The sequence below is a fragment of the Hylobates moloch genome, unplaced genomic scaffold (assembly GCF_009828535.3).
Source record: "Hylobates moloch isolate HMO894 unplaced genomic scaffold, HMol_V3 SCAFFOLD_5, whole genome shotgun sequence".
Taxonomy (NCBI): domain Eukaryota; kingdom Metazoa; phylum Chordata; class Mammalia; order Primates; family Hylobatidae; genus Hylobates; species Hylobates moloch.
In genome coordinates this window covers 141,229,079-141,254,738 of record NW_026652280.1, presented here as the reverse complement: position 1 = coordinate 141,254,738, position 25,660 = coordinate 141,229,079, and the positions used below count along the sequence as shown (strand labels likewise).

At 39.8% G+C, this 25,660-nt stretch overlaps 1 protein-coding gene across 2 annotated transcripts in view; it reads left to right on the top strand.

Moving 5' to 3' along the window:
• Window positions 1-24,639, top strand: part of DNAI3 (dynein axonemal intermediate chain 3) — a 70,319-nt gene extending 45,680 nt beyond the window's left edge. For both annotated transcript variants that reach the window (XM_032151982.2, XM_058439869.1), the window contains 7 exons: window positions 6,908-7,038; window positions 10,923-10,986; window positions 15,640-15,770; window positions 18,036-18,240; window positions 20,225-20,316; window positions 21,505-21,627; window positions 24,360-24,639. In XM_032151982.2, the coding sequence (XP_032007873.1) occupies window positions 6,908-7,038; window positions 10,923-10,986; window positions 15,640-15,770; window positions 18,036-18,240; window positions 20,225-20,316; window positions 21,505-21,627; window positions 24,360-24,503 (890 nt within the window). In that variant the 3' untranslated portion in view covers window positions 24,504-24,639. The remainder of the gene's footprint in view (window positions 1-6,907; window positions 7,039-10,922; window positions 10,987-15,639; window positions 15,771-18,035; window positions 18,241-20,224; window positions 20,317-21,504; window positions 21,628-24,359) is intronic.
• Window positions 24,640-25,660: the final 1,021 nt, after the last annotated feature.

Genomic DNA, 25,660 nt, shown 5'->3' with positions numbered 1-25,660 from the left:
ATGAAGTATCAAGGAACAAATTACCATTCTCAATTAGAATATAATTTTTAAAAATAATATTTATACGGCACCAAGATAAAACTGAATAAAGAAAGAAAACGGACTTTTAAATCTATCTCAACTCAACCCACACATCTTTGTTGAAATAATTGAAGGGTGCACATATAAGCTGTCAAAACTATTAAGATAAAGGTATACATGAATATCCCACCTGGAGAGCAATGCATAATGAAAATGTTCGAGAATAACTAGCAATTGAAATATTTCCCAAACATTTGCCTTATCAAAAAGATTTCCATTTATAAATTTTTCAATGTTAAATGATAGGATATCTAAGAAAAACATGTTACACATACCTAATACCCAGCTTCAGCAAAATTTCACTTTGAAGCCGTGTGTTTTATTGATATGACCCAAAACCTCATGCTAAAAAATACTGAATCACTAAACTTTTATAGACATTTTCAAAGCATTATTAAAACATTGCATGCTGTTTCTCTATTAGGGCCTGCTTCATTCTAGAGAGAATCTAATGGGTGTTTTCTCCTTCTCCACCTCTCCTCCTCTTCTTTCTTTTCCTCCTCTTTTGTATTCGATCATTGGTTACAATGTATCGCATTCCAGCCATGGTTCAGGTGCCACTATTGCACATGCTTTCATTCATTTAACAGATATTTATGAATTGCTTACTTTGTGCTAGGCCCCAGGGGTACAATGGTGAGCAAAAACGGATGCTAATGATCACAACAATCTACAAGCTGGGAATTTCCATTACCGTTTTATAATTAAGAAAACTAAGGCTGAGAGAGGTTAATGTAACTTGTAAAAAGGTAACTTTATTAAATGTCCTAGTATTATTTTTTAACCTAATGAAAACAGGTGGCCAGGAGGATGAGACTACCTTTATCCAGTTTATAGAAAGGATATCATTATCTCTTTTAAAGTGTGAGGGGTTTTTATTCATTTTTAACAACCACACTGAGGTATAATTGACGTACAATGAACTGCATGTCGTCAAAGTGTTCAATCCGATATGCTTTGACATATGTACACACCCATGAAACCATCAACATAATCAAGATAATGAACATATTCACCACTCCCAAAAGTTTATTCATAGAGGAATTCCCTTTGGGATGCTTCCCTCCAGCACCTCCCTCACTCCCAGGCCACAACGGATCTACTTTCTGTCACTATACATTAGTTTTCATTATCTAGAATTTTATGTAAATCATACAGTATATACCCTTTTTTTTTTTTTAAGAGATGGGGGCTCACTCTGTCACCCAGGCTGGCATGCAGGGGCATGGTCATAGTTCACTGCGGCCTCTAACTCCTGGGCTCAAGCAATCCTCCTGTCTTAGCCTCCTGAGTAGCCAGGACTACAAGCATGTACCACCACGTGCAGCAATCTGGCTTCTTTTAATCAGCATGATTATTTTAAAATTAATTCATGTTGTCTGAATGAATCCTTTTTATTACAGACTGGCCTTTCATTGTATGGATACACAACAGTTGTTTATCCATTCACCTGTTGATAAACATTTGGATTTTTAGCTTAGGCCTATTACAAATAAAGCTTCTATGAACATTCATGTACAAGTCTTTGTATAGACATATGCCTTCATATTTTCCTGGGTACATCCCTAGGAATAGAATGGTTGTATTATATGGCAGGTATATGTTTTACTTTTTCAGAAACTGCCAAAGCATTTTCCAGTTTTACCAGTTTACATTCCCACTAGCAGTGTATGGAGAGTTCCATTTTCTCCACATCCTTGCCAACAGTTGATATGGTTAATCCTTTTAATTTAACCATTCTAAAATATACAGTCAGATCTCATTTACACTTACGTAATGACTTAAGTTGTCAAGCAGATTTTCACATGTTTTTTTGCCACCTGTATATCTTCCCTGGTTAAGTGTCTGTTCAAATCTTTTGCCCATTTATCAGTTGGGTTGTTTGTTTTATTTTTATTTTTATTTTTGAGACAGAGTCTCGCTCTGCCGCCCAGGCTGGAATGCAGTAGCATGATCTTGGCACACTGCAACCTCTGCCTCTGGGTTCAAGTGATTCTCATGCCTCAGCCAACCGAGTACCTGGGATTATAGGCGTGTGCCACCATGCCCGGCTAATTTTTGTATTTTTAGTAGAGACAGGGTTTTGCCATGTTGGCCAGGCTGGTCTCGAACTCCTGTCCTCAAGCAATCTGCCCAAATCGGCCTTCCAAAGTGCTGGGATTATGGATGTGAGCCACCACATCTGGCCTGTTTGTTTTCTTATTATTGAATTCTGAGAGTTCTTAATATATTTTATATACTAGTTCTTTCTCAGGACTAGTGATATGTGATTTTTAAATATTTTCTCCTAGTCTGTGATTCGTTGTCTCATCTCTTAGCAGTCTTTTGAAAATCAGAAGTTTTTAATTTTGAGGAAGTCCAGCTTATCAATTTATTCTTTTGTGGATCATGATTTTGGTGTTGAATTTAAGAAATGTTTGCCTAGCCCACAGTTGCCAATGTTTTTTCCTAATTTTTCTAGAAGTTTTGTGGTTTTATATTTAGGTCTATGATTTCTTTTGAGTTAATTTTTGTAATTAGTATATGTTATGCATCAAAGTTCATTTTTTTGTGTATGGTATTCCCACACCATTTGTTGAATACACTATCCTCTTTCTACTGAACTGCTTTGCACCTTTGTCAAAAAACACTTGTCCATATATATGTGAGTCTATTTCTAAACTCTATTCTGTTCAATTGACCTATCTTTAGAGCAATACCACACTGTTTTGATTATGCTAGCTTTATAATTAGTCTTGAAATTAGATAGTGTTAGTTTTCCAACCTTTTTTTTTAAAGTAGTTTTTGACTGTTGTTTTTTGCTTTTCCATGTGAATTTTAGGAATAGTTGTTATGCATAAGAAGCTAGCTGTGATTTTGACTGAGATTGTATTGAATGTGTAGGTCAATATTATGAGAATTAGCATCTAACAAAATGAGTCTTTTAACCCATAAACCAGTATATCTCTTCATTTATTTAGGTCATTAATTTCTCAGATATGTTTTGTATTTTACAAAAGAGGTCTTTCACCTCTTTTGACAGGTTTATTTCTATATTCTTCACATTTTTTTGGTACTCTTGTTAATGGTACTTAAAATTTTTTAATTTTTGATTGTTCATTGCCAGTGTATAAAAATACAATTTGTATCTTTTTTTTTTTTTTTGAGAAGGAGTCTTGCTCTGTTGCCCAGGCTAGAGTGCAGTGGTATGATCTCGGCTCACTGCACCTCCACCTCCTGAGTTCAGGCGATTCTCCTGCCTCAGCCTCCCGAGTAGGTGGGACCATAGGCATGCGCCACCACACCAGGCTAATTTTTGTATTTTTAGTAGAGATGGGGTTTCACCATGCTGGCCAGTCTGGTCTTGAACTCTAGATCTCAGGTAATTCACCTGCCATGGCCTCCCAGAGTGCTGGGATTACAGGTATGAGCCACCACGCCTAGCCTACAATTTATCTTTGAATATTAATTTTGTATCCTGAAATCTTGCTAAAATCTCTTACTAGTTATAGTGGCTTCTTTTAGACATATTGAGTTTTCTATATAGATAATAATGTCATTTGCAAATAAAGACAGTTTTACTTCTTTTCCAATCTGGATGTTTATTTTTTTCTTACCTGATTGCACTGTGTAGAACCTCCAGAATGTTAAATGAAGTGTGAGAGTGGACATCCCTGTTTTGTTCCTGATCTTAGGGGGAAGGTCACTGTATGGCCATAATCTGCCTCCTGTGTGAATGGCCAGCTTTCAAGACTTTGAGATCAACTATGGTATTTAGGATTTCCTTTGGTCACACTGCCAACTATCCACCCATTCTGACCAGATTTGGCCCTGTTAACTAGAATATACTCATAAGGTTCTTGATCACATTTTGATTCTTGATCCTGTACTGGTTTCTCCTTTGACTGTGTATCACAAGTCCTCGCTATCCCACCATTTTCTCTTGAGGCCTGTTGAGACTTAGTGTCAGTGTCTGGTACTCTGTCACTATCTAGTGTCCAGGGACCACCCACCCTTTGTCTGCCATTTTAGGTCCATAACAACCCATGCTCTTCTAAGTGGTCACTTTAAGAAATTCTGTATTTATTCTGATAAGGAAACCCTTGCTCTAAATGCTTTTGGAATTCCTCTGTTGAAGTAGCCTTTAGAGCCTGACATATATTCTTCTAAGCAATGTGCATAGCAGCTAAGACGGTAGATTCTGGAGTTGATGGTCTGGGTTTAAATCCTAAAGCCACAATGTATTATTTGACCAAGTTAAATTACTTTACCTCTCTGTACCTTAGTTGTTTTTTGCTTTTAAATCCATTTGAAAATGGAGTGAGGAAGATAAGGGGAGTAAATAATAAAGAGAACTACCTCATAGGGTGTTGTGAAGATGAAATGAGTTATACACGAAGCTCTCAGAATAGCACATAGTCAACACACAGCAAATGTTAACTACCATGTGTGAGACCTTGCATAAATTACTTAATCTCTCTGAGCCTCAGTTTACTCATCCTTGGAGGAGGATCAGTGCATAACCACCTGGAAGTTCTTGTAAGGATTGAATGAAATGGTTCCTATAAAGCACACACTTTAGTGCCTGGCATGTAGTAATCATTCAATAAATGTCAGTTGCTGTTATTATTACTATCTCAAAGGATGGGAAATCCATGACCTATGAGGATGATTTTGAATCTAAGTATCCAAAGTTATTCCCATCAACTCTGAATAAACGTAGTTAATAACATTTTTCCCTAGCCTCACCTTCTTTGACTCTAACACAGCCTTCCCCAACCTTTTTTGCACCAGGGACCAGTTTTGTGAAAGATAATTTTTCCACTGGGTGGCAGGGGAGGTGGGTGGGGGCAGGCATTAGATTCTCATAAGAAGCATGCAACCTAGATCCCTTGCATGTCCAGTTCACAATAGGGTTCACGCTTCTGTGAGAATGTAATGCTGCTGCTGTCTGACAGGACATACTGCTCAGGCAGTAATACTCTTTCGCCCGCCTGCTGCTTGTCTCCTGCTGTGCTGACCAGTTCCTACCAGGCCACGGACCAGTATCTGTGGCCCAGGGGCTGCAGACCCCTGCTCTACCACATTAAATGCTATTAACTCAGCCTATTTGCTTGGAGCTCACACTTCTCTTAGCATGTGTGATTTTCCTATCCTGCTACTTCTTCTGTTTTTCCTCCTCTATCTCCTTTCCTGGCTCGATTTCACTTGCTGCCATCTACTCATGAATGTACCTTGAACTTTAACTTCACCTGTGTGCTTTCCTCATTGGTAACACAGTCTACCTGCGTGGCTCTAACATTTGTCTCTGCTGAGAGTTCTCCATCTGACTCTTGCTGTCTCCTGGGTTTGAACCCAATCTACCCTATCCAAGTCAATGTGTCCAGAACAGGATTGATAACTTGAGTCATTCCTGAGTCTCTCTTCAGGCCTCCACTTCCAGTCTCTCACTCAAGTTAATCGTGTTTTCCTTTACATTTATCGCACCTTTGCCTCTTCCTTTTCATTGTCAGTTGTAACCCTATAGATCAGGGTCTTGTCTCCCCTTGTGAGACCAGATGTCTCCACACTTCTAATCTTATAGCCCCTCGTTTAACATTTTTGAGTATAGATTCTCAATGTATGTATACGTATTTACAAATTATATACATATTCTACTTCTCTCATATATTTGTGTACATGATTTAAAAAGAGAGAAACAGACATTGAAATGAGAGTGAAGAATTTGAAATAAATATTTTAATGATTTTAATTGTATATATTAAATGGGTACAAAATGCCTTTTTGCTCTTCCTACATGTATTATAAATAATATCTTTTAATGAGAATAATGTGATTGAATATGTCCAGTCATGTTTGAAATGTTGGTTTACACTTTGTAATACAGCTATTTAAAGATCTAGTTTGATATTTGGTTCATTTTGATACTCGTTTTTGATATCTTACTTAGTGGGAAAAGATACCTCTCAAAACATGTAGATCCAAAACATAGAAAGTATTGGTTGACTATACCAACTAAATCATGATAATCATTTTTAAGTTTTGTCCAGAATTATGCTAAAGTTTTTTTTAAATGTAATATGTCTTTTTAGTATAGCTGAAGTTTTATTCTCCTGTTTTAGTTTTCACTTGTCTGTTTGTTGGTTGGTTTTATGCTTTTTTGTTTCCTCTTGGGTAATATGACTCAGAGGACATATTGAGGAAGTGTGATGAGAGGAGGGTTTTATGAGCATATATTTCTCTACCATCTTTCCCAGGAATTGAATATCATATTTTCGAAAATCTAGTAAGTTACCTGGAAAAATGTTTAGGACATAGCTTTAAGAGAATAGAAAAGCTGTATATAAAACTAAAATAGGATATTATCCAGTTTTTTTTAAAAAAAGTGAATTTACAAGAAAAGTCACAATATTTTAATATTATCTCTGGGAGACATGATTTTTGTTCTTTTACTCACGCTTTTCTTTATTCTCCAAGGCTTAAATAAGAACGTTTATTAATTTTATATTACAAAAAGACTTTTAAAACAAGGTAACATCAAATACTTTTAAAAAGAAACAGGTTGCCAATGATGTTTGTGTTTCAGCCCCCGAATTAGCTATGCTCTTACACTATGTGCCTGTATAGCTAGAGCTATAATATAGTACAGTCATTGATGTTTGGTTTGGAACAAAAAAGGGTTCTTTTGCTAATTTAGAAATCTAAAAATGCTTGGACTTATGCTAACTACATTGGGAAGGGAATGGGGCAAATGTAGGTGGCAAGGGGCAGAAAATGTAAACTGTCTATATTTTAAAAGATGTTTCCCTGTAAATATGTACTCCTTCTACCCACACTCCTCTGAAAGACAAAATGTTAGCACAGAGCAAAACAGAGAAGGCAGAAGAAATGAACCCGTACCATAATCTGGAAAGTGGGATGGCCGATCTTCTCAAGCCAATAGATGACTTCTGCACAAAGTTCTTTGTGGGAACAGAGGTAAATTGGGATTATCTGCTTTTAAAATTAATACTTATTTATACTAAAATATATTATTACAATATCTATTGTACATTTTTGCTATGTAAAGACATAAAAGTTATACCATTTTCATATTTTAGTATGCTTGTTTGCATTAAACATTTTTAACTCTGATACTTCATAGATTCACCTTTAAAATGTTTCTGAACATATATGGAAAAATCTGTAAAATTGCATACTTTTTAACTAATAATATATTGTTCAATCTACAAATATTCATCAAATACCTTTATCATTTGGAAGAAACCATACTAAGTGTTAGAGATTTACTAAGAAACTATAGTGTTTTGTTGGGCTAACACAGTCTAGTAGAAGAGACAGTAAAAAACTCACTCATTTCAAAAGATAAATAACAATTGGATATAATAATGATAATGGCTGCCATTTTCTAAGGACATACTGTAATAATAACCAAAGTGAGTTCACATTTACTGGACATTTTCTATGTAGCAGTGTCTGTGCCAAGTTATTTTCCAAATTATATCCCATTTAATCCCAGTAATCCTGTAAGGTTGATATTATTATTGCCATTTTATAAATGAAGAAATGAGTCTCAGAACTTTATCTACAGTCATACAGAGGCAGAGATGCTCTTTTCACTCATGACTGTCATTCCCTGAAATACAGAGTGTTTTTCCCAGGCCAAGTCACCATGAGAAGAGGCCATAGCTCAGTCTCACCAGAATGCAATCTGCATCCACACTTTGGTATGAAGAGGAAAGTAATCAATTCCACAAGCTCTGGAGAACATGACTGTGTCTCAGGCACAGCACTGGGTGCTGGGATCAGAAGTGAATAGCATGGTCCCTCTCTCCTCAAGGCACTTTCTGCCTAGTCAAGGAGCAGACACACGATAAACACCAACACCAGTCCAGAGGCCATTCTGACAGGAAGAAGGAGGTTGGGGAAGGTGACCCACAGGCTGCTTGGATGTTGGAGTTTGAGTAGGAATCTCAAAGATCAGGTTGAGAGTAGAATTCCAAGCAGAAGTAACAGCCTGAACAATACTTTGGAGTTACGAAAGTCCAGGATTTGTCTGGAGATAGTGAAATAGTTTGGTGTAAGAGGGAAAAGTATGTCTAGAATGCTTGGTTGGAATCCAATACTGAAGGGCCTTTCCTGCTGTGTTAGGTAATTTGGGTTTCATTTAGTAAGCAATGTGACACTACCAAATAAATAAGTGCTTTATAACTTGGGTTTCACAGCAAAATTTAAAACATTTTTTTAATTGTGGTAAAATATATGTAACATAAAATTAATCATCTTAGCCATTTTTAAATGTACAATTCAGTGGTATTAAGAAACTCCTTTCCCAAAGGAGTTCAATAATCTGTTGGAAAAGTACATTCATATTGTACAGCCATCACCACCATCCATGTCCAGAACTTTTCCTCATCCCAAACTGGGCCTCTGTACACGCTAAACAATAACTCCCTCTTCCTTTCTTTCCCTACCCACTTGGAACCACCATCTACTTTCTGTATCTACGAATGTGACTATTCTAGATACCTCATGTAGGTGGAATTATACAATATTGTCTTTTTGTGCACTAAAGTTTTTAAAGCAGGGGAATGACACCATCAGACAAGATTTAGAAAGATCAATGACTGCAAGATCTTAAAGCAGAAATTAAAGCATGACACCCCCTGCTCAAACTCTTCAGTGACAACTCAGTACAACATGAATAAAATCCAGACTCTTCGCACCATGGCCTATAAGATTCGTCCCCTGCCTATCTCTCTACCTTATCTGTACCAACCTCCCTCTTACCCACTCCAGCAGCTCTGTTTTTAACTTTTCTCTTTTTTTTGAGATGGAATCTCATTCTGTCACCCAGGCTGGAGTGTAGTGGCACGGTCTTGGCTCATTGCAACCTCCACCTCCCAGGTTCAAGCAATTCTCCTGCCTCAGCCTCCCGAGTAGCTGGAATTACAGGCGTGTGCCACCACGCCTAGCTAATTGTTTTGTATTTTTAGTAGAGACGGTGTTTCACATGTTAGCCAGGCTGGTCTTGAACTCCTGACCTCAGGTGATCCACTCGCCTTGGACTCCCAAAGTGCTGGGATTACAGGTGTGAGCCACCGTGCCCGGCCTTTTTTCTCATTCTCCTGATACAAACTCTTGCCTGCCTTTGGAGGCCTTGCCCTACTTGGAATTTCTTTACTCATCACTCAACAGATACTCACTGCACATTTAATTTATGCCAGGCATTGCTCTTGGCCCTGTGGATATAGCAGTGAACAGACAAAATTCCCTGGCCTCATGGGATTGGCATTCCATTGGAAGGTTCTACCAACTTGTGACACAGCTGATCCATCTACTTTGGATAGAGATCTTCAGGGAGGCCTCACTGGGATCTTGACTGGCTGGCGTGGGCTGAGGGAAGGGAGTGGAACCCTGGAGGGAGAGAAGCCAGGCAGGCAGTGATTTCAGGTGGCCCAGCCCAGAAATGAAAAGGGCCTGAGCAGTGGGGCCAAGAATGTCAACACAGGAGTCGGAGAAGTGGAGTTGGGTAATAGAATTACAGAAGTGGCTAGAGAAGGATATAAAGGTTTCCAGCTAGGTGACTGATGATATGATGAGCCTTCAACACACATTTATTAGATTAGTTCCAACTAGTCCTCATTGACTTGATTCAATTTCATTGTTTCATGTACTGGCTATGAGACCCAGGAGATATTAATAGCTGTCTTACAGGACTTGGTGAGGGCTAAGGGTCACATCCATAAAGCTCCCAAGAATGCTGGCAAGCACTGAGTGCTCAAGAAGTGGTATCCCTGAGGGTGATGTGCAACGTGGCCATAGATTAGCAAAACATGTACCCATCTGTCTGCTTCCTTAGACTGTGAGGATCGTGAGTGGGGAGAGGGCTTGTCCTTGGATTTGGAATTTCCAACACCAAATACAGTCCTTGTTTGTTAAATGAATTAACACAGACAAATAAAAGCTCAGGTGGGTGAATGAGTGACCTTGTCCCCAGTGAGTTTATCCTTCCCTTTGCATAAATCAAATGTGCTCTCATCTCCCTTTCCTGGCTACAGATCCCAATTCATCCCCCATTTTATACAAACTCCTGTGTGTTTCTCTTCTCATCCAGTGAAGAAACAATGGAATTAGGAGACTGCATGGGGTGACTTGGAGCAAGTCATTTAACCTCTCTCAGTTTTCTCATCCATCCAATGACAGCGAGGGACTAATTATTTTCTGTGAACTTCTCCCACCTCTGTAATTCATCGGTTCTCTCTGTCTTTCTCCTTTGCATGACTGTTTCTTCCTCTTCTTACATCGGGTCCATTTGCCTTCCCCTCTCCTTAAAATGGCCATAAGGCAGAACAGGAATACATATCACTTGCTATTTTATTTAGATTGAACTTTATGTTTCCTGTTCTCAACCTGGAAAGTAGTGATTACCACCATGTATGCATTCATAGTCCCTCATTCTTGCTTATTCCACAAATATTTATTAACAATTGACTTTCTAATAGGCTGAAAAGTAATCACTGAATAAGATGGGCTGATCCCTCCCTTTATGGATCAACAACAAAAAGTTTGGATGCCCAGCGGTTTGGGACTCCTGTCCCAGCTGGAGTATCTGCAGAACTGTCATGTTCTCCACATCATTATATGTGGATAAAAACACAACAAACTCATTGTTTCTTCGATATAAAATTGAGTACTTATTTTGAGGCTTTCCCTCTCCCCCACTGGATCAAATTACTTGATTAAATTGACTTGTTGTTTTGCATTTGTTTTTGCTTAACAGTCAATCTTAGCACATGAGTGTGAGGTCTTTTGTCTCTTAAGTTGTCATTGTACTCATCAGGAACCTGTAATATTTTTAGGAAGGCGAAGTGATATACACAGATTGGAAAATGGAAAAAGACCCTGAAACTGGCCGACTTATGCGTAAGTTTTGTGATTGCCCTGTTATTAATAAGATGTTACTTTTAATTTAAACTACCCAAAGGAATGTTATGCAGTACAGAGTCACTGTGCTCTTGCTAATGGGAGAGAGGGCTCCTAAGGTACTGACTAATAAGGTGAAGGCCTTGAATAAGCAGCATAGTCATCAGCTGGGAGCTTGCTGAAAATACACATAAAAATCTTAGATCCTACCCCAGGCCTACTGAATCGGAATCTAGATTTTCATAACATTTTCCAGGGTATTTGTTTTCACACCAAAATTTGAGGAGCACTGTCCTATATGTTGCTTAAATGACTTAGAAACTTGAGTGATTTAATTTAAAAATAAAATGCTGTTTCAATAATTCAATAACCTGGTAGTTCATCTATGTGGAAAATCTGAGTCAATGTGAGATTGTAAGCAAAATGTAAGATAATCTAGAAGACCCCAGCAGAGTATGGGAAAAGGGACTGCAGGACCCTCCTTTGGGGCTAGGACAGGTTGTGTCTTTATGTCTGCCGCTCCCAGGACCGGGGCCTCTGGAAAGCTGAGCAGAAGCATGTGGGTCACATCCAGGTGGGAGAAGGAACTGCAGTCAGGAATACAGGCACCCCAATAAGCAAAGCTCCCTATCTCTAGCAGGCTCAGAGCCTTGGGGTTCACTACAATTATAACTACTCATTTTAAAGCTTTGAATTTTGTCATAGCGTGAAAATATATTTTAATGCATTTCACAGTTTGGGATAACCATAAGCAAATGAAGAGGTAGCTCCTGGGACTGCTAGGCCCACAAAGGCTGGCAAGAAGGCTTCAGAACACCATGAGGGAGCAGTGTGGTAGAGCAGCTGGATTCTTTGCGGAAGGGTATCTGGTCAATCACGCGAGTGAAAATGTGAGTGACTGACAGGGGCCAGAGGTCAGAGCCACAGCCTATAGGGGACAGCTATTGGAGCTCAGGTCTTCACCTGTAACCTCCCAGCCTCACTCCTACTGCGTGTGGTTCCAGAAATCAGAGTCTGTTGTAAGATCTGAGAAGACTATCAGCCGTGCCTCCAGGGTAGCCATTTAATCTTGCAGCCAAAATACTCCCACTTTCTTCCCTGACTGGAACCTCAAATGTGTGTTGTTGACAACAGTGGGCCATTGAGAGAGGATTAGATGGATCCTAGGGAGGGACAAGTGCACACAGAACAGAGACTGATTTTCCACTTTCCATTCATTCCCAATTTCATGATTTAAAGATGAACTCAAAATTAGATATTGGATATCATGAATTACATTCAACTTCTTTTATGCTTACTCATATATCTATTTATTCAACACTTAATGAGTGTTCATTGTTCACGTACTGCAAGCTAGGCATTATAGAACATTACAGCAGTCTTACCATGCCCCTGGGACACAAGCTGAGGACCAGATGCCATGAGTTGGTTGTGCACAGGGGACACTGATTCCTCCTGGTCTCAGAGATTTTCTTGGGGCTCCACTTCCTCCTAGAGCCAGCTTCCTGAACTGTTTTGGAGGGGGCCCATGACAAACAGGGTTTTTTTGGTTTTTTTATTTGTTTTTTTGTTTTGTTTTGTTTTGTTTTTGAGATGGAGTCTTGCTCAGTCGCCCAGGCTGGAGTGCAGTGGCACGATCTCGGCTCACTGCAAGCTCTGCCTCCCAGGTTCACGCCATTCTCCTGCCTCAGCCTCCCGAGTAGCCGGGACTACAGGCGCCCACCACCATGCCTGGCTAATATATATATATATATATATATTTGTATTTTTAGTAGAGACGGAGTTTCACCATGTTAGCCAGGATGGTCTCGATCTCCTGACCTCGTGATCCACCCACCATGGCCTCCCAAAGTGCTGGGATTACAGGTGTGAGCCACTGCGCCTGGCCGACAAACAGGTTTTTAAGAAGAAACTTCTAAGAGACAGATTACCTTAACTGAGATGTGTGTGATAAGGAAGCGCAAACAGACTTTCCAGATGATCTAAGTGACAAGCCAAGATAAATGCCAGCTGAATGATGGCAGTTGACATAATCATGTCATATACTGTACTCACAAATCGGCACATGTCATGTGCCAGGCTTCTGTGAATAACTCCTGTGGTCCTCACAGCAGCCCTATGGGTAGCTGCTGTAGGTGGCATTACCAGAATTTGAACACAGGTAGTTTGCTCTATATTGCCTCCAGCATTAGATAATGGCTCTGAAAAATGGCTTTTTCATCTTTTTATAATAACCTGGCCTGGAGGCTCTGGCAGTCCATTTAATAATTTAAGGACCACTCCATTCATTGCTGAATGACACTGTCTTTCAACGGACAAAAGAAAGAAAAAGTTTTTATGGACTGAGAGCATCTAACATTATTTTAAAGTGCAAACCTTACGATTGTCAACATCACTATCATTGGTAATCATTTCAGTTCTTAGAGGGCCCTGCTCCCCAGAGTGAGGTGGTGTCTAAGGAAGCCTCGCTAACGCAGAGGGCAAACCCAGGCTCTGAGAAACAGGAGCAGTAGCAAGAAGAAAGCTGCTGGTTTCCAGGGGTCTTGAGCCTCACCAGGAATCTTCTAGATCACTTCAAGATGGCCTCAGAAGTATGTCTTCTGTGCTCTCTTCAAGCAAGGGGTTTGGTTGGGGGAAAATTAGCCTTTTTTTTTTAATCCAGAAAAGCTACATTTAAGTTTTTATTTATTTTTACTTAAAAAATATTTTAACTGTGGTAAAATACACATAAGCATAAAACTTACCATCTCAACCAGTTTCAAAATATAGTTCAGTGCTGTTAAGTACATTCATGTTGCTGTGCACTCAATCTCCAGAATTCTTTTCTTCTTACAAAATGGAAACTCCATACCTATTAAATACTAACTCCTCATTTGTCCCTAGTCCCCCAGCCCTTGGCAAACACCATTCTACTTTCTGTTTCTATGAATTCGACTACCCTAGAATCATGCAGTATTTGTCTTCTTGTGACTGGCTTATTTCATTTAGCATAATGTCCTCAAGCTTTATCCATGTTGTAGAATGGATCAGAATTTCCTTTCCTTTCAAAGCTGAATACTATTCCATCATATGTATACGCCACGTTTTGTTTATCCATTCATGCCTCAAGGGACACTCGGATTCCTTCCACATTTTGGCTTTTGCGAATAATGCTACTGTGAACTTGAGTGGAGAAATAACTGTTTGAAACCCTACTTTATAAGCTTCTTACAAGATTTAGTGCATCTTTTTCTGCTTAATGTGCCACGAGTGTTCTGGGGGAAAAACCCCATCTCTCACAGAGCAATTAATATGATAAAATTCAGAAAACATTAGTATAAAGTGGCTGGACATTGTGGTGTGGCCTTGACAGCCATATGTTTTTATGGTCATGCCTGGGGCATAGGGTTGTGGGCAACAAGAAATTAGGAGGATTCAGTTCTGCAGCCAACTCTCAGGGAGAGGAAACCCAAGCAGAATCCTCCTGTTATCTGAGTAAAGAGACCAGAGAAGCAGGAAGACCCTGGGACCTGGGGCAGAGGCTAAAGTGAACTCTTGATCTTAACATTAGAACCTGTAAGGCACTGGCAACAAATGGAAGGACTGTGGCTCTTGTCAGAAACCTGGCTGTCATTCTCAGCATTTCATCTCTGTCTTCCTATTCAAGCTGTCTCCAAGTCCTGTCAATTCTAGCTCACAAATATTTCTTGATTATCCCTTCTTCTCCCTTGCGTCTTAGTCCACGCCACCATCCTCTCTCACCAGAACTGCCACTGCAGCCTCCTCTGCTTTTACCTGCCTCTAATCCATTCTCCCCACAGCAGCCAGAGACTCTTTCAGAAACGTCAATCAAATTGTCTCACTTGGAGACCTAAAGGACTCATTACAACACACAGCACTTAGAGTGTAATCTGAACTCCTTTCTTACAAGGCCCAGCATGGCCTAGACCCTCCTAGTCCCCGTTTGTTTCATGTCTCACTCTAAAATGACCAGATTGCTGTCGGGGGTGCCTTCCTCAAGTGTGTAAAAGCACCAAACACTTCTCTCCTTGGGACTTTGGTGGGTGTTGTTTCCACTCTCTGGAATGTTCCTTCACACCAGAATCTTCCCATGTTGAGCTGCTATTCAGGCCTACATGATGCATCTCCACAGAAGCCTTTTCTGACCCTTCAGTCTAAATTACAAATCCCCTTGTTATTCTTACTTGTAATATTTTTTCCTTCACAACACTTTTCACAATTTTTACATTGTATACTTTGGGATGTGTTTATTGAAATTCTATCTTTCCCACTGGACTGTAAGCTCCTTGGGGACAAAATCATGTTTATTTGCTAACCATTGTCTACCCAGCCAACTACAGTACCTGCTATTACATATAGGCAATCTATAAATATTTATTGACTAATTGAGTGAATTAATGAATGAGTAAATGAATAACACAAAGTATTCATTCGAGCTTGAAAAGTGGCCTTGATGGGCTATTCCCTGGACATTCCATGATAACAGAAGGAGCCATCCCTTGACAGATCTTTTCATCCCAGCTGACCTCTGGTTCTCCACTCCCTGAACCCATTCATGGGGCCCTGTCTGTCCATTGGAGGTCTGTCCATTCCTCACTGCAGGAATGCAAACGGTGTTATGAAAGATGAGATGGCCTTCTTTCACTCCAACAGCAAAGAAGCCAGTGAGCGTCCACACCATTCATGACGGAACTGTCCACACTATTCAGAGATCACCTTTCTACAACGACATTATTCTCACGGTTGGGGGTTGGAACGTGGCCATATGGAAAGAAGGTGTTATGGTAAGTTGCCTGCAAAATGGAGGCGTGAGTGTGTGATCCTTTGTTATTGAGAAAGACAAGAGGAACTGTTATGTTCTGACATAATAGTGCCTTTGGGACACTTTTTAGAGAAATTAGAACAGATGGCAGGGACACCAGCTTGTCAGCAGAACCACTGTAATCCTTTTGAAAACACATTCATTGGTTTTTCCTTCCTGAGGGGAGAAAACAGTTTACAAGTTCCTTGTTCTCCGAAACGTAACAGTCTTGGAATATCTACTGTGGGCAATCGACTTCACTGGCATTTTTTGGGGGTGGGGGCCAGGGTCTCACTTTGTGGCCCAGGCTGGAATGCAGTGGTGTGATCTCTGCTCACTGCAGCCTCGACTTCCTAGGCTCAGGTGATTCTCCCATCTCAGCCTCCTGAGTAGCTGGGACAACAGGTGCACACCACCAAGCCCAGCTTTTTTGTGTATGCTTTTTGTAGAAACGGGGATTTCACCATGTTGCTCAGGCTGGTCTCAAACTTCTGGGCTCAAGTGATTCACCTGCCTCGGCCTCCCAAAGTGCCGAGATTACAGGTATGACACCACACCTGGACTTGACCTGCATTTTTTCAGATGGGGTGTCTAATTCTGATTGAAGTGCAAGGAGAAACACTGGGTTTGTCATCTTTCCCTCTGCACCAGGAATATGTTGGCAGGTGCAGAAAGTGGGAGTGAGCAGGCTGAGGGTATGTCAGCAGGCAGACCCTCGCCTGTCCAGGGACATACAGTGGTTAAAGGGAGGGAGCAAGAGTGTGGTCAGGATTAGGAGAGGGGCTGGATCTAGGCAGATAGGAGCTAAACTGCCAAAAACTAGAATGATTGATAAAATCTGGTGAGCAAGGGTGTGGGGAAATCAGTACTTTTGGTGGGATTGTAAGCTGACATGTCTCTTTGGTGAGCAATTTGAGATTATCAAAGCCTGAAACTATATATATTTGTATATGCATATAATTTCATTATATGCATATAATATATATGTATATATGCATATGTGTATACCAACTTTGAAATATATGTGTGTTTGTATATAGGCATATAATGTGGATATATATACACACACATATATATATTTCAAAGTTGATATACATATATATGTATATAAATGTATATATATTTAACCTAACAGTTCCACTTCTGAAACTCTAACATATACTCAAAAACTGTATATTTATCATTGAAAATAATTTAGAAACTACTTAAATGGTCATCAACAAAGAACTTCTGCTTTATGCCAATGTACTTCTGTATGTTTGATTTTTTTTTTTTTTTTTTTTTTTTTACAATTAGCAAGTGTTGTAGTTAAAGAAAAAGAAAAAGGAAATTCAGGCATGATTGTCCAAAGACTATGCCAGGGTCAGGAATTTGGTTATAGAAACTCAAGGTGCTGGGAGAAATAGACAAGGAGAACAAGTTTGAAATGTCACCTCCACAGAGTCCATGAATCTGCGACATTCTTTCTTCACAGGAAAGTCTCTTATGCATATATTGGAGGGTGGGAGACAGCTCCATGATTTAGTTCAGTCCCTGCAGTTGTAAGTAGGCGAAGGAGCACCCCTGGTCAGTAGATGAAGCCTGAAGTGGGTAGAAAGCACATTCTATTCTCACTTTGGAAAACCTCCCAAAGAAGGCAGATTACCCTGTGGTAGAGAAAAGAGAAGATGATTGCATGATGCTTCAATGGTCTAAAATCTCTTCCTAGTGTATTTATAGGCAATCAACTGCTTCCATCTGAAGTCACTTTATATGAGAATTGCCAATTCTGATGTTCATTTTCAACATGCAGTACACAGCTGGAACTGGCAGACTTTTCATTTGTTTTACTCTCTACTGTTTACTGAACCGTTTCCATGGGAAGCAGATACCTGATAGCAAAATAAAAGCATAAGCAGAATGTCCTTATAATCTTTACTTGTCTAATGTCCACCACTTTCCACAGAAATAGTCGTAAGGTTAGAAGCAGTAGTGGGTTTAGAAGTGGGATTATTAGAAACTTCAACAACTTAATTGGAATGTTTAATATTTTCTGAAAAGCAACTAAAAATGGCTTATGAAAACAAGAAAGAAAAGCTGGTGTTATATACAAACCCTACAACAAAGAGAAGTCAGACTTCCTGTGGGCGTCATTTTGTTGTTACATGATCACAGCTAGCTTGAGTTGTACTTAACGAACATCATGGTGAATTTCCCTCCGATAATAACAAAATCTTCTTTATTTGTCTTTTTAAAAATTTGTTTAAAGACTGGACCCCTCCTTCAGTCATGCTGTGCACCAAAAAGGTACACCTCAGGCCACTGGTCCCTGACTCGGCCCGGAGTTTTCTATATCGGCCGAGAAGATGGATACGTTGATATCTGGGACCTTCTGGAGAAAACCCACGAACCGGCCCAGTCTCAAAACATTTGCATAACTATGATCACCTACATCAAACCCTGGATCTTTTCTTGTATGTTAATTCTAACTAAATAAGCTAAGTCATTTTGGGTAACTCGGGAACATCTTGACATTCGTCTGGAAAGCCTCCAATGTTTATTTCTTAGTTTTTTGTTTTTCTTCCTGCTCATCCCTTCTTATCCCTTCCCTTCTCTTCCTTTCCTTTTCATTCTTCTCTCTTCCCTTTCCTTCCCATCTTTCCTCTTCCTTTTCCTTCTCTCTTGCTGTCAAACCTTGGACACAACCTGAGCTCCTCTCAGTGTTGCCTCATCATGATTTCTGAGACACGTGTCAGGCAGAGGCTGGTTTTGAACCACACGATGGGAAACATCCTTCTCTTCTCCGGGTCAGACAGGGTGACCCGGATCTTTGTTATCTTTTGCTGATTTTTTTTTCCACATAGAATAAATTTTGTTTCTTTAATTTTTATTACAAATCATATTTTTTAATATTATATCACTTTTGTGGTTCTCTCCTGGCTAATATCAAGCAATTCTCTTCATAAGATAAAATGATTATCTGCAGTTATATATGTATTTAAGCTTTAACCTTTGAACCAACTATGAGGAAAAAGTACTATATAACAAAGCAAGCATAAATTCAAGGATGTGTCTATAGAAACGTGATGTATGTCCTTTGTCTCCATTTTTTTTCTGTTTCGCCCAAGTAGTAATTTCTAGGTAAATCCAGTATGTTTGCCTCTTTTTATTTTATTTTTTGCAATGACATCTTGCTCTGTTGCCCAGGCTGAAGTGCAGTGGTGTGATCAATCCTCCTGCCTCAGCCTCCCAAAGTTCTTGGATTATAGGGGTGAACCACTGTAACCCACCTGCCTTTTTTAAAAGAAGTTTCCCTTTGTTTCCAAAGGCATACAGCATGAATTTCTCTTTCTATCCATTTCTCAGAAACATTAGATTTGGAAACTCAATCTTCAGCATCTTGAGTGTCACAGTCAGACTACTGCTTAGCCATATGTGCCACTCAAGTATCTTTTCCCACTTTGGTGTAAAACATTGCTTTGTACACCTACAGGGATTATGAATCCAGGATTTTGCAATTTGAAGCAGACCTACTAAAAAGGAAAAGAACACACAGACAGTGAGACAGAAAATTAAAATTCTCAGGCTGGGCATGGTGGCTCATGCCTCTAATCCCAGCACTTTGGGAGGCTGAGTGAGGCGGGAAGATCACTTGAGTCCAGGAGTTCAAGGCCAGCCTGAGCAACATGGCAAGACCCCGTCTCTACAAAAAATACAAAACAAAAATTAGCCGGGCATGGTGCTATGCGCCTGTAGTCCCAGCTACACAGGAAGCTGAGGTGGGATGATTGATTAAGCCTGGGAGGTTGAGGCTGCAGTGAGCCATGATCATACCACTGCATTCTAGCCTGGGCTACAGGGGGAGACCCTGTCTCAAAAAAAAAAAAAACGAAAAAGAAGAAAGAAGAAGGAGAAGGAGAAGAAAAAGATGAAAAATCTCAAATACTTTGCATATTATACCCATTTTAAATGTTCAAAGGAAGCTACTTGTTTTTATAATAAGACCTGTGGTTCTGGCTACATCTTTGAAATTCTTCTGGATAATGGTACCCTTTAGCCCTTTCTGTGTTCAGTGAAAATGAACTTCATGACTTTTCTTTGAAAATCTTTCCATGTGTTCTCCTTGCTTTCTTCTCAAGTATGCCTAGTGGGCCCAGCCACAGAGAGAGTCACCTTCAGCCAGGAGCCACATTCCTTAAAGTCAGCAGAAATACAAGTTTTGAGGCAGCAGGGGGACCGACAAAGGCTCAGTCTTAGCTTTCATTTCATCAGCTGGAAAAAATGACTTGTACGTGTTTACATGGTCCAGCCATGAACATCTGATGAGAATGCCAGGATCACTGGAACCACAGCAGGTCCTTTGGGAGAACACAAAACAAAAACATATTTCATGTTTAACTGCATAAGATGGTTTTCTGTTTGCTGATTTTTTCCTCCCATTTATTTTAAATCTTTCAGCTAAACAGCAATTTATAGCCATAGCTGATTATTATGGAACACTGCATATATTAGAAATTCCTTGGACATTAAGTCGCCCTTCCACCAATGAGGTTAGTAACTTACGACTTTGAGAATTAATGTGACCAGATATTGCTGAGATATGTCTTTAAGAAAATGTTAGAAATGACAGCATTTTTGCTCTGTAAGGGAACAAAAGACTCATACAGTAAATAAGAGGATGTATTTCTGTTGTATGAGTTAAATAGTTTGAAGCTTTAAAAAAAAGCCCCAAACATGACATGGGAGGGAAACCAAATAAATGAAGTCCAGATTCTGAGAGAATAATGACTTGGGGATTCATAATCAGAAAATGTCATTTTTCCCATTGTAACCAAAGTGTGGGGTGCTGATTTCAGTGATACCCTTCCCTGAGGGCCCAGTTGACATGTTCATGCATCTCTCCATCACCCACCCCCACTGGCTCCCAACCCAACTTGGAGTATAGCAGGCAGCACAGCTGAACTGGCAGTATTCTGCACCCCCCACCACACTGTACCCACCACCCAAGTGTTTCAAACAATGTTAATAATGAGGCTTTAAAAAGATCAATGAATAGAAATATATAAATGTATATACAATGAACATTAAACATATAGATTGCAGTCTGCTGCAAGTCCAAACATCGGCCTAGTTACTGGCAGGCAAAAGGCTGTCTCTCCCCTGGTTGCCTTCCCCAAGGTCTCTGCTGACTTTCCTGCTTCTATTCTATGCCTACACGCGAAGCCCTCCAGGGACCAGGAGTTCAGCTCTGCTTCCAGTCCCTCTAGGGTCTACACTGATACCCTCATCTGGGTTTTCTAAGTTTGATTAATGACATGAAACTTCCCTCAGATTTAGAAGTAAGAAAGAAGAAATGGGGAAAAAGCAACCCCTGAATATTTCTACTACAAAATTGCACATTTTTGCAGCTCTCTCCTTCCAACCCTACTTTGGAAACCTCCAAGTCACAGAGCCCTAAATGTTAGCACAGTAGCCCCTGAATTGTACCAGCTCCTCTGGTAGTGGGTCTGTGAGTACAATTTCCAAATTATATTCACCTAAAAGATTTAAAGTATCACAAAATAGATAATCTACATAATGATTAGGTAGACGATCATTAGATAATGATCAAGTAGATTAGGGAGGTAGATTAGGTAGGTTGTCTACCTAATTACAAGCAGCAGAAATTCTAACAGAGCCTTGTAAAGGTCATGGGGGCTTCCTGCATGTCACCTCTCACGGACTTCTGTTTCTAACAGATGGCAAGTGTTAACCACTACTTTGAAAGAGAAGTCAAGCATCTGGAATACGTAGAACAGCGCAAAAAAATTCGTGAGCAAGAAAAGAAAGAAATGGAACTAGAAATGGCAAAGAAAAAAGTTGTAAGTCAAATTTCAGAAATGAAAGATGTTTTCCTCGAACACCAGTGGAAATATATTTGTTTGGCTTAATCCACAATTTCCATAGAAAAGTTATACTTTTTCACATTCTTCTCTTGTTCTCATGAGAGTCAAGAGGGCATTCCTTTGATTTCCTAGCTCACTGCCAGTTAGACACCTAGTGAGATTCTGTCCAATTTAAGTTTCTGAAATTTTCTATAATTTCAAAGTCCTTTAGTTCAGATACATTAATTCAAAATTTGAATGCTTTCATTATAGAATTTTAATATCTCGTGAATAATGCATTAAAGAAGGTGGTGCAAAAAGAGTTGAATATGGAATTAAGACACGTGGGCTCAAATCCCAACTCTGCCACTGACTAGCTGTGAGATTTGGAGCAAGGCCGTCACCTTTGCTGAGCTTCAGGTCTCTTATCTTGAACATGGGAATACTAATAACTAGGATTACTGTAAGGCTGTCAGTCAAAGAAAGTGACAAATAGACTTTCAGTAAATAGAGCTATTATAATGATAGATGATAGATTAGATAGATGATTGATAGATGTGATAGATAGATAGATAGATAGATAGATAGATAGATAGATAGATAGATAGATGTGAAGGGGTAGAGAGAAAGAGGTGAATATTACTGTATATGATATGCTGAAGCTATGAAACTTGAAATAGCGGAGAATTTGGTATAGGGCACATCCATCTTAAACTCTGCCAAAAAAGAACCTAAGCTCTAAAGCACCCCATGCTCCTCTTTCTCAGCTTCTCCCTGTTTGATACGAATTCTGTGACTCTGCCGGTCTTCCCTTGCCCACTGGAATTCTGGGCTTTTAAATACTCTGTGAATTAGGCTTTTCTTTCTCACTTGAGATCACCTCAGTCTCAATTTCTGCTCCCTCTCTCCTTTGCTCTTTTGTTACCAGCATTTCATCATTGATCCCATCTGTAGGTTCCGTATAGCCAAATACATACATCCTCAAACACAATTACTCACATGAGGCCCCCAGTCTCAAAAGCATTAGCATGTGGCACCGGGCGCGGTGGCTCACGCCTGTAATCCCAGCACTTTGGGAGGCCGAGGTGGGCAGATCATGAGGTCAGGAGTTCGAGACCAGCCTGACCCACATGGAGAAACCCTGTCTCTACTAAAAATACAAAATAAGCCGGGCATGGTGACGCATACCTGTAATCCCAGCTACTCGGGAGGCTGAGGCAGGAGAATTGCTTGAACCTGGGAGGCAGAGGTTGCGGTGAGCTGAGATTGTGCCATTGTACTCCATCCTGGGCAACAAGAGCGAAACTCCATCTCAAAAAAAAAAAAAAAAAAGCATTAGCATGTGGAAATATTGTAATGTGCTGCATTAGCAAATAAATTAACATTATCACTTATTGATAGCTACTAATTAGTGCAATAAAAGCAGAGGATCTCATTTCAAAAACATGTTTGGTGACAAAGTGTAAAAGAATGCCAATTAATTAACCTTTCATTGCATTCCACTGCTACAAACAAATTGATCTTAGTTTTGTTCTTTTGCACACTTAACAAATGTTGGTTTGTTGAGATTCTGTTGTGGGAGATAATCTGCCACCCTTCCCCTTCCCCAGCAATTATCCGTGATTATTATGAGTGTTTAAATACCATAGCAACCGCTCCTAATTATCTACATCAGTGGGAGCGAGTAGAATTGTGGATAATCTAAAAATAATTTGCATGTGAAATACTTTTTAAACACCTGAATATTATAATAATAATGTCTTAAATTGTATTATACTTTTCAATTTCCAAAACGTTCCCAACTTCTTGTAGCTTCATTTCCATTTGATATGGTGCCCTCTTTTAAGTAAAGCCACCACTTCTCAAATTTTCTCTGGAACTATTAATAGATTGTGGGTACGTGAATGAATTTGAAAGGGTTCCTCTGTTACATTTAGAACATAAAAAAAGTCACTAAGGAAAAACAACTAATGTTAGTCAGAAATGTCTCCTTCTAAGCAACGGCTGATAAAGGGGGAAATGGCAACAGTAACAACCTCAGAAGATTGCAATGGAGCTTAAATGAGTTAAAATATTTACAGCACTTAGCCAATAACTGGCACATAGAAAGTGTTCGCATGTTCGTCCAGCAAGGCTGGCCTGTATGAGCGCTCACCAGGTGCCAGGATAAGGCTGTACAGTTCAACACAGATTTCAGGAAACTCATGCACCTGTCTCTTTGCAAACATAAAATCTGGAAACAGCTCACTCCTCAATGGATAATAATAATCACTGCTCTAGCTGCATATGAAATGGGAATTTTCCTAACCAGAATTTCAGCTGGAGACTCAGCCTGGGAGAGTAGTCATTGCCGTGTGATCCACAAGCTATGCCATCCATATGGGACTCAGAAGAGGGGGATTTCAAAAGAATTCTGCAACCTCTAGGCTATTAGTCACCCTCCAGTCTACGTAAGGGAAACAAGAGTTATAGGGAAGAAGGCTGGAAAAAGGGACTTTTTTTTGAGAGCGAGTGGTTGGGGGCCATGTTTTCCCCCACTCCCTCCTTTCCCAGCACATCTGACTGCCTCCCGCCCACCTGCCCTCCTGCCTTCCTGCCCTCCATCCAACCCTTTTCAGAAAACAGCAGCCAGGTCAACTATTCACAAACAGCCCCTTCTCATCCTTTGGTATTTTTAGATATCAGTGTTTTATAGGGATGTCTTGTTTTTCTTCCCCCCACTCCCCCAGAAAATATATCAGAAGTCAGAAGAACAAATGCAGGCTGAATTAAAAATGGACTACGAGAGTTATCTGGAACTGGAAAAGACTGTTCTTATCAACCTTGGCCTAATCAAAGTCACAGAGAAGGGGTCATACATGGATGTGATGTAAAAAAGCTTCCTGAAGGGGTGTTTTGGGGACTTCTTCCCTCTATTTATTTTTATGTCAGGTGAACTGGCACACTGAACATATATACAGGCTTATTTATAGACTTTTATTTCTCTGCTATTAAAACTTTTGAATTTTAGCAATGAGATCTATTTCAGTTTTTGTACCACATATGTACCAAATTCTGTACTGAATATGAAAGTGTTCTTTTTTAATGAATGTTTTCAATAACAAAATTTTTATTTTCCTGTAATAATAGAGAACTTTGGATGTCCCCTCCATCCCAATCCTTGCCGTCCACACAGAGGCCCTCATCCCAGGGAGAAGGGGAATCAAACTGCTCCTACTTATCAGCTTGCTTTTGGTCACCTTTCCAAAAAAAGTGCTTCCCCTGGGCCACTGCACAAACTGTAGGGCTATGTGCTAAACAAAATATTAGCAAATCAAATCCAGAAAAAAATATATATATTTTAAAGAGGTTAACACATGAAGACCAAGTTGGGTTTATCCAAGGAAATAAGGTTAATTTAAGAGTAGAAAATAAATCAGTGATTAATCAAAAGAGAGAAATTATGATGCCAAGTCGATGCAGAAAAACATTTTATAAAAGTTGACATCAATTCATGGTAATAACAATACATTCTTAGCATCTACAGAAAGAATTCCTATAATGTGATGAAGGGCGTATACAACAATACTACACCAAACATCGTACTTCATGGTGACAAGCAGAAAGCTTTCCTCTGAGATGTGGAACAAGACACAGCGCACACCATCAGGTGCCTAACATCACGTACTGCAGTTGCCTTTTTGTTCCTATGCTGGTTAAGCCTAGCATAGGCACCAAAAAGCAACAACAGCATGTGAAACTGAGACACAGAAGAGCTTGGAGCCAGATTGTGAAGGCTCCTGTTTACCAAGCTAAGGAGCTGGATTAGAATTTATGGGGAATGAATAGAAGGACTAAACAGGAAGTTGACCCGATCAGCTTTATTTTTAGGAAACAAGGAATAAACTAGAGCAGGGGAGAGTCTCATGGCAAGAAATCCTATTAGGAGGCAGGAGGAATTGTTCAGGGCAAAGGATTAGGATGCCCTGTACTAAAGCTTAAGGTGAAGATAAAAATCAAAGGCTGGTTGGATGGGGAAGGGAAGACAGGA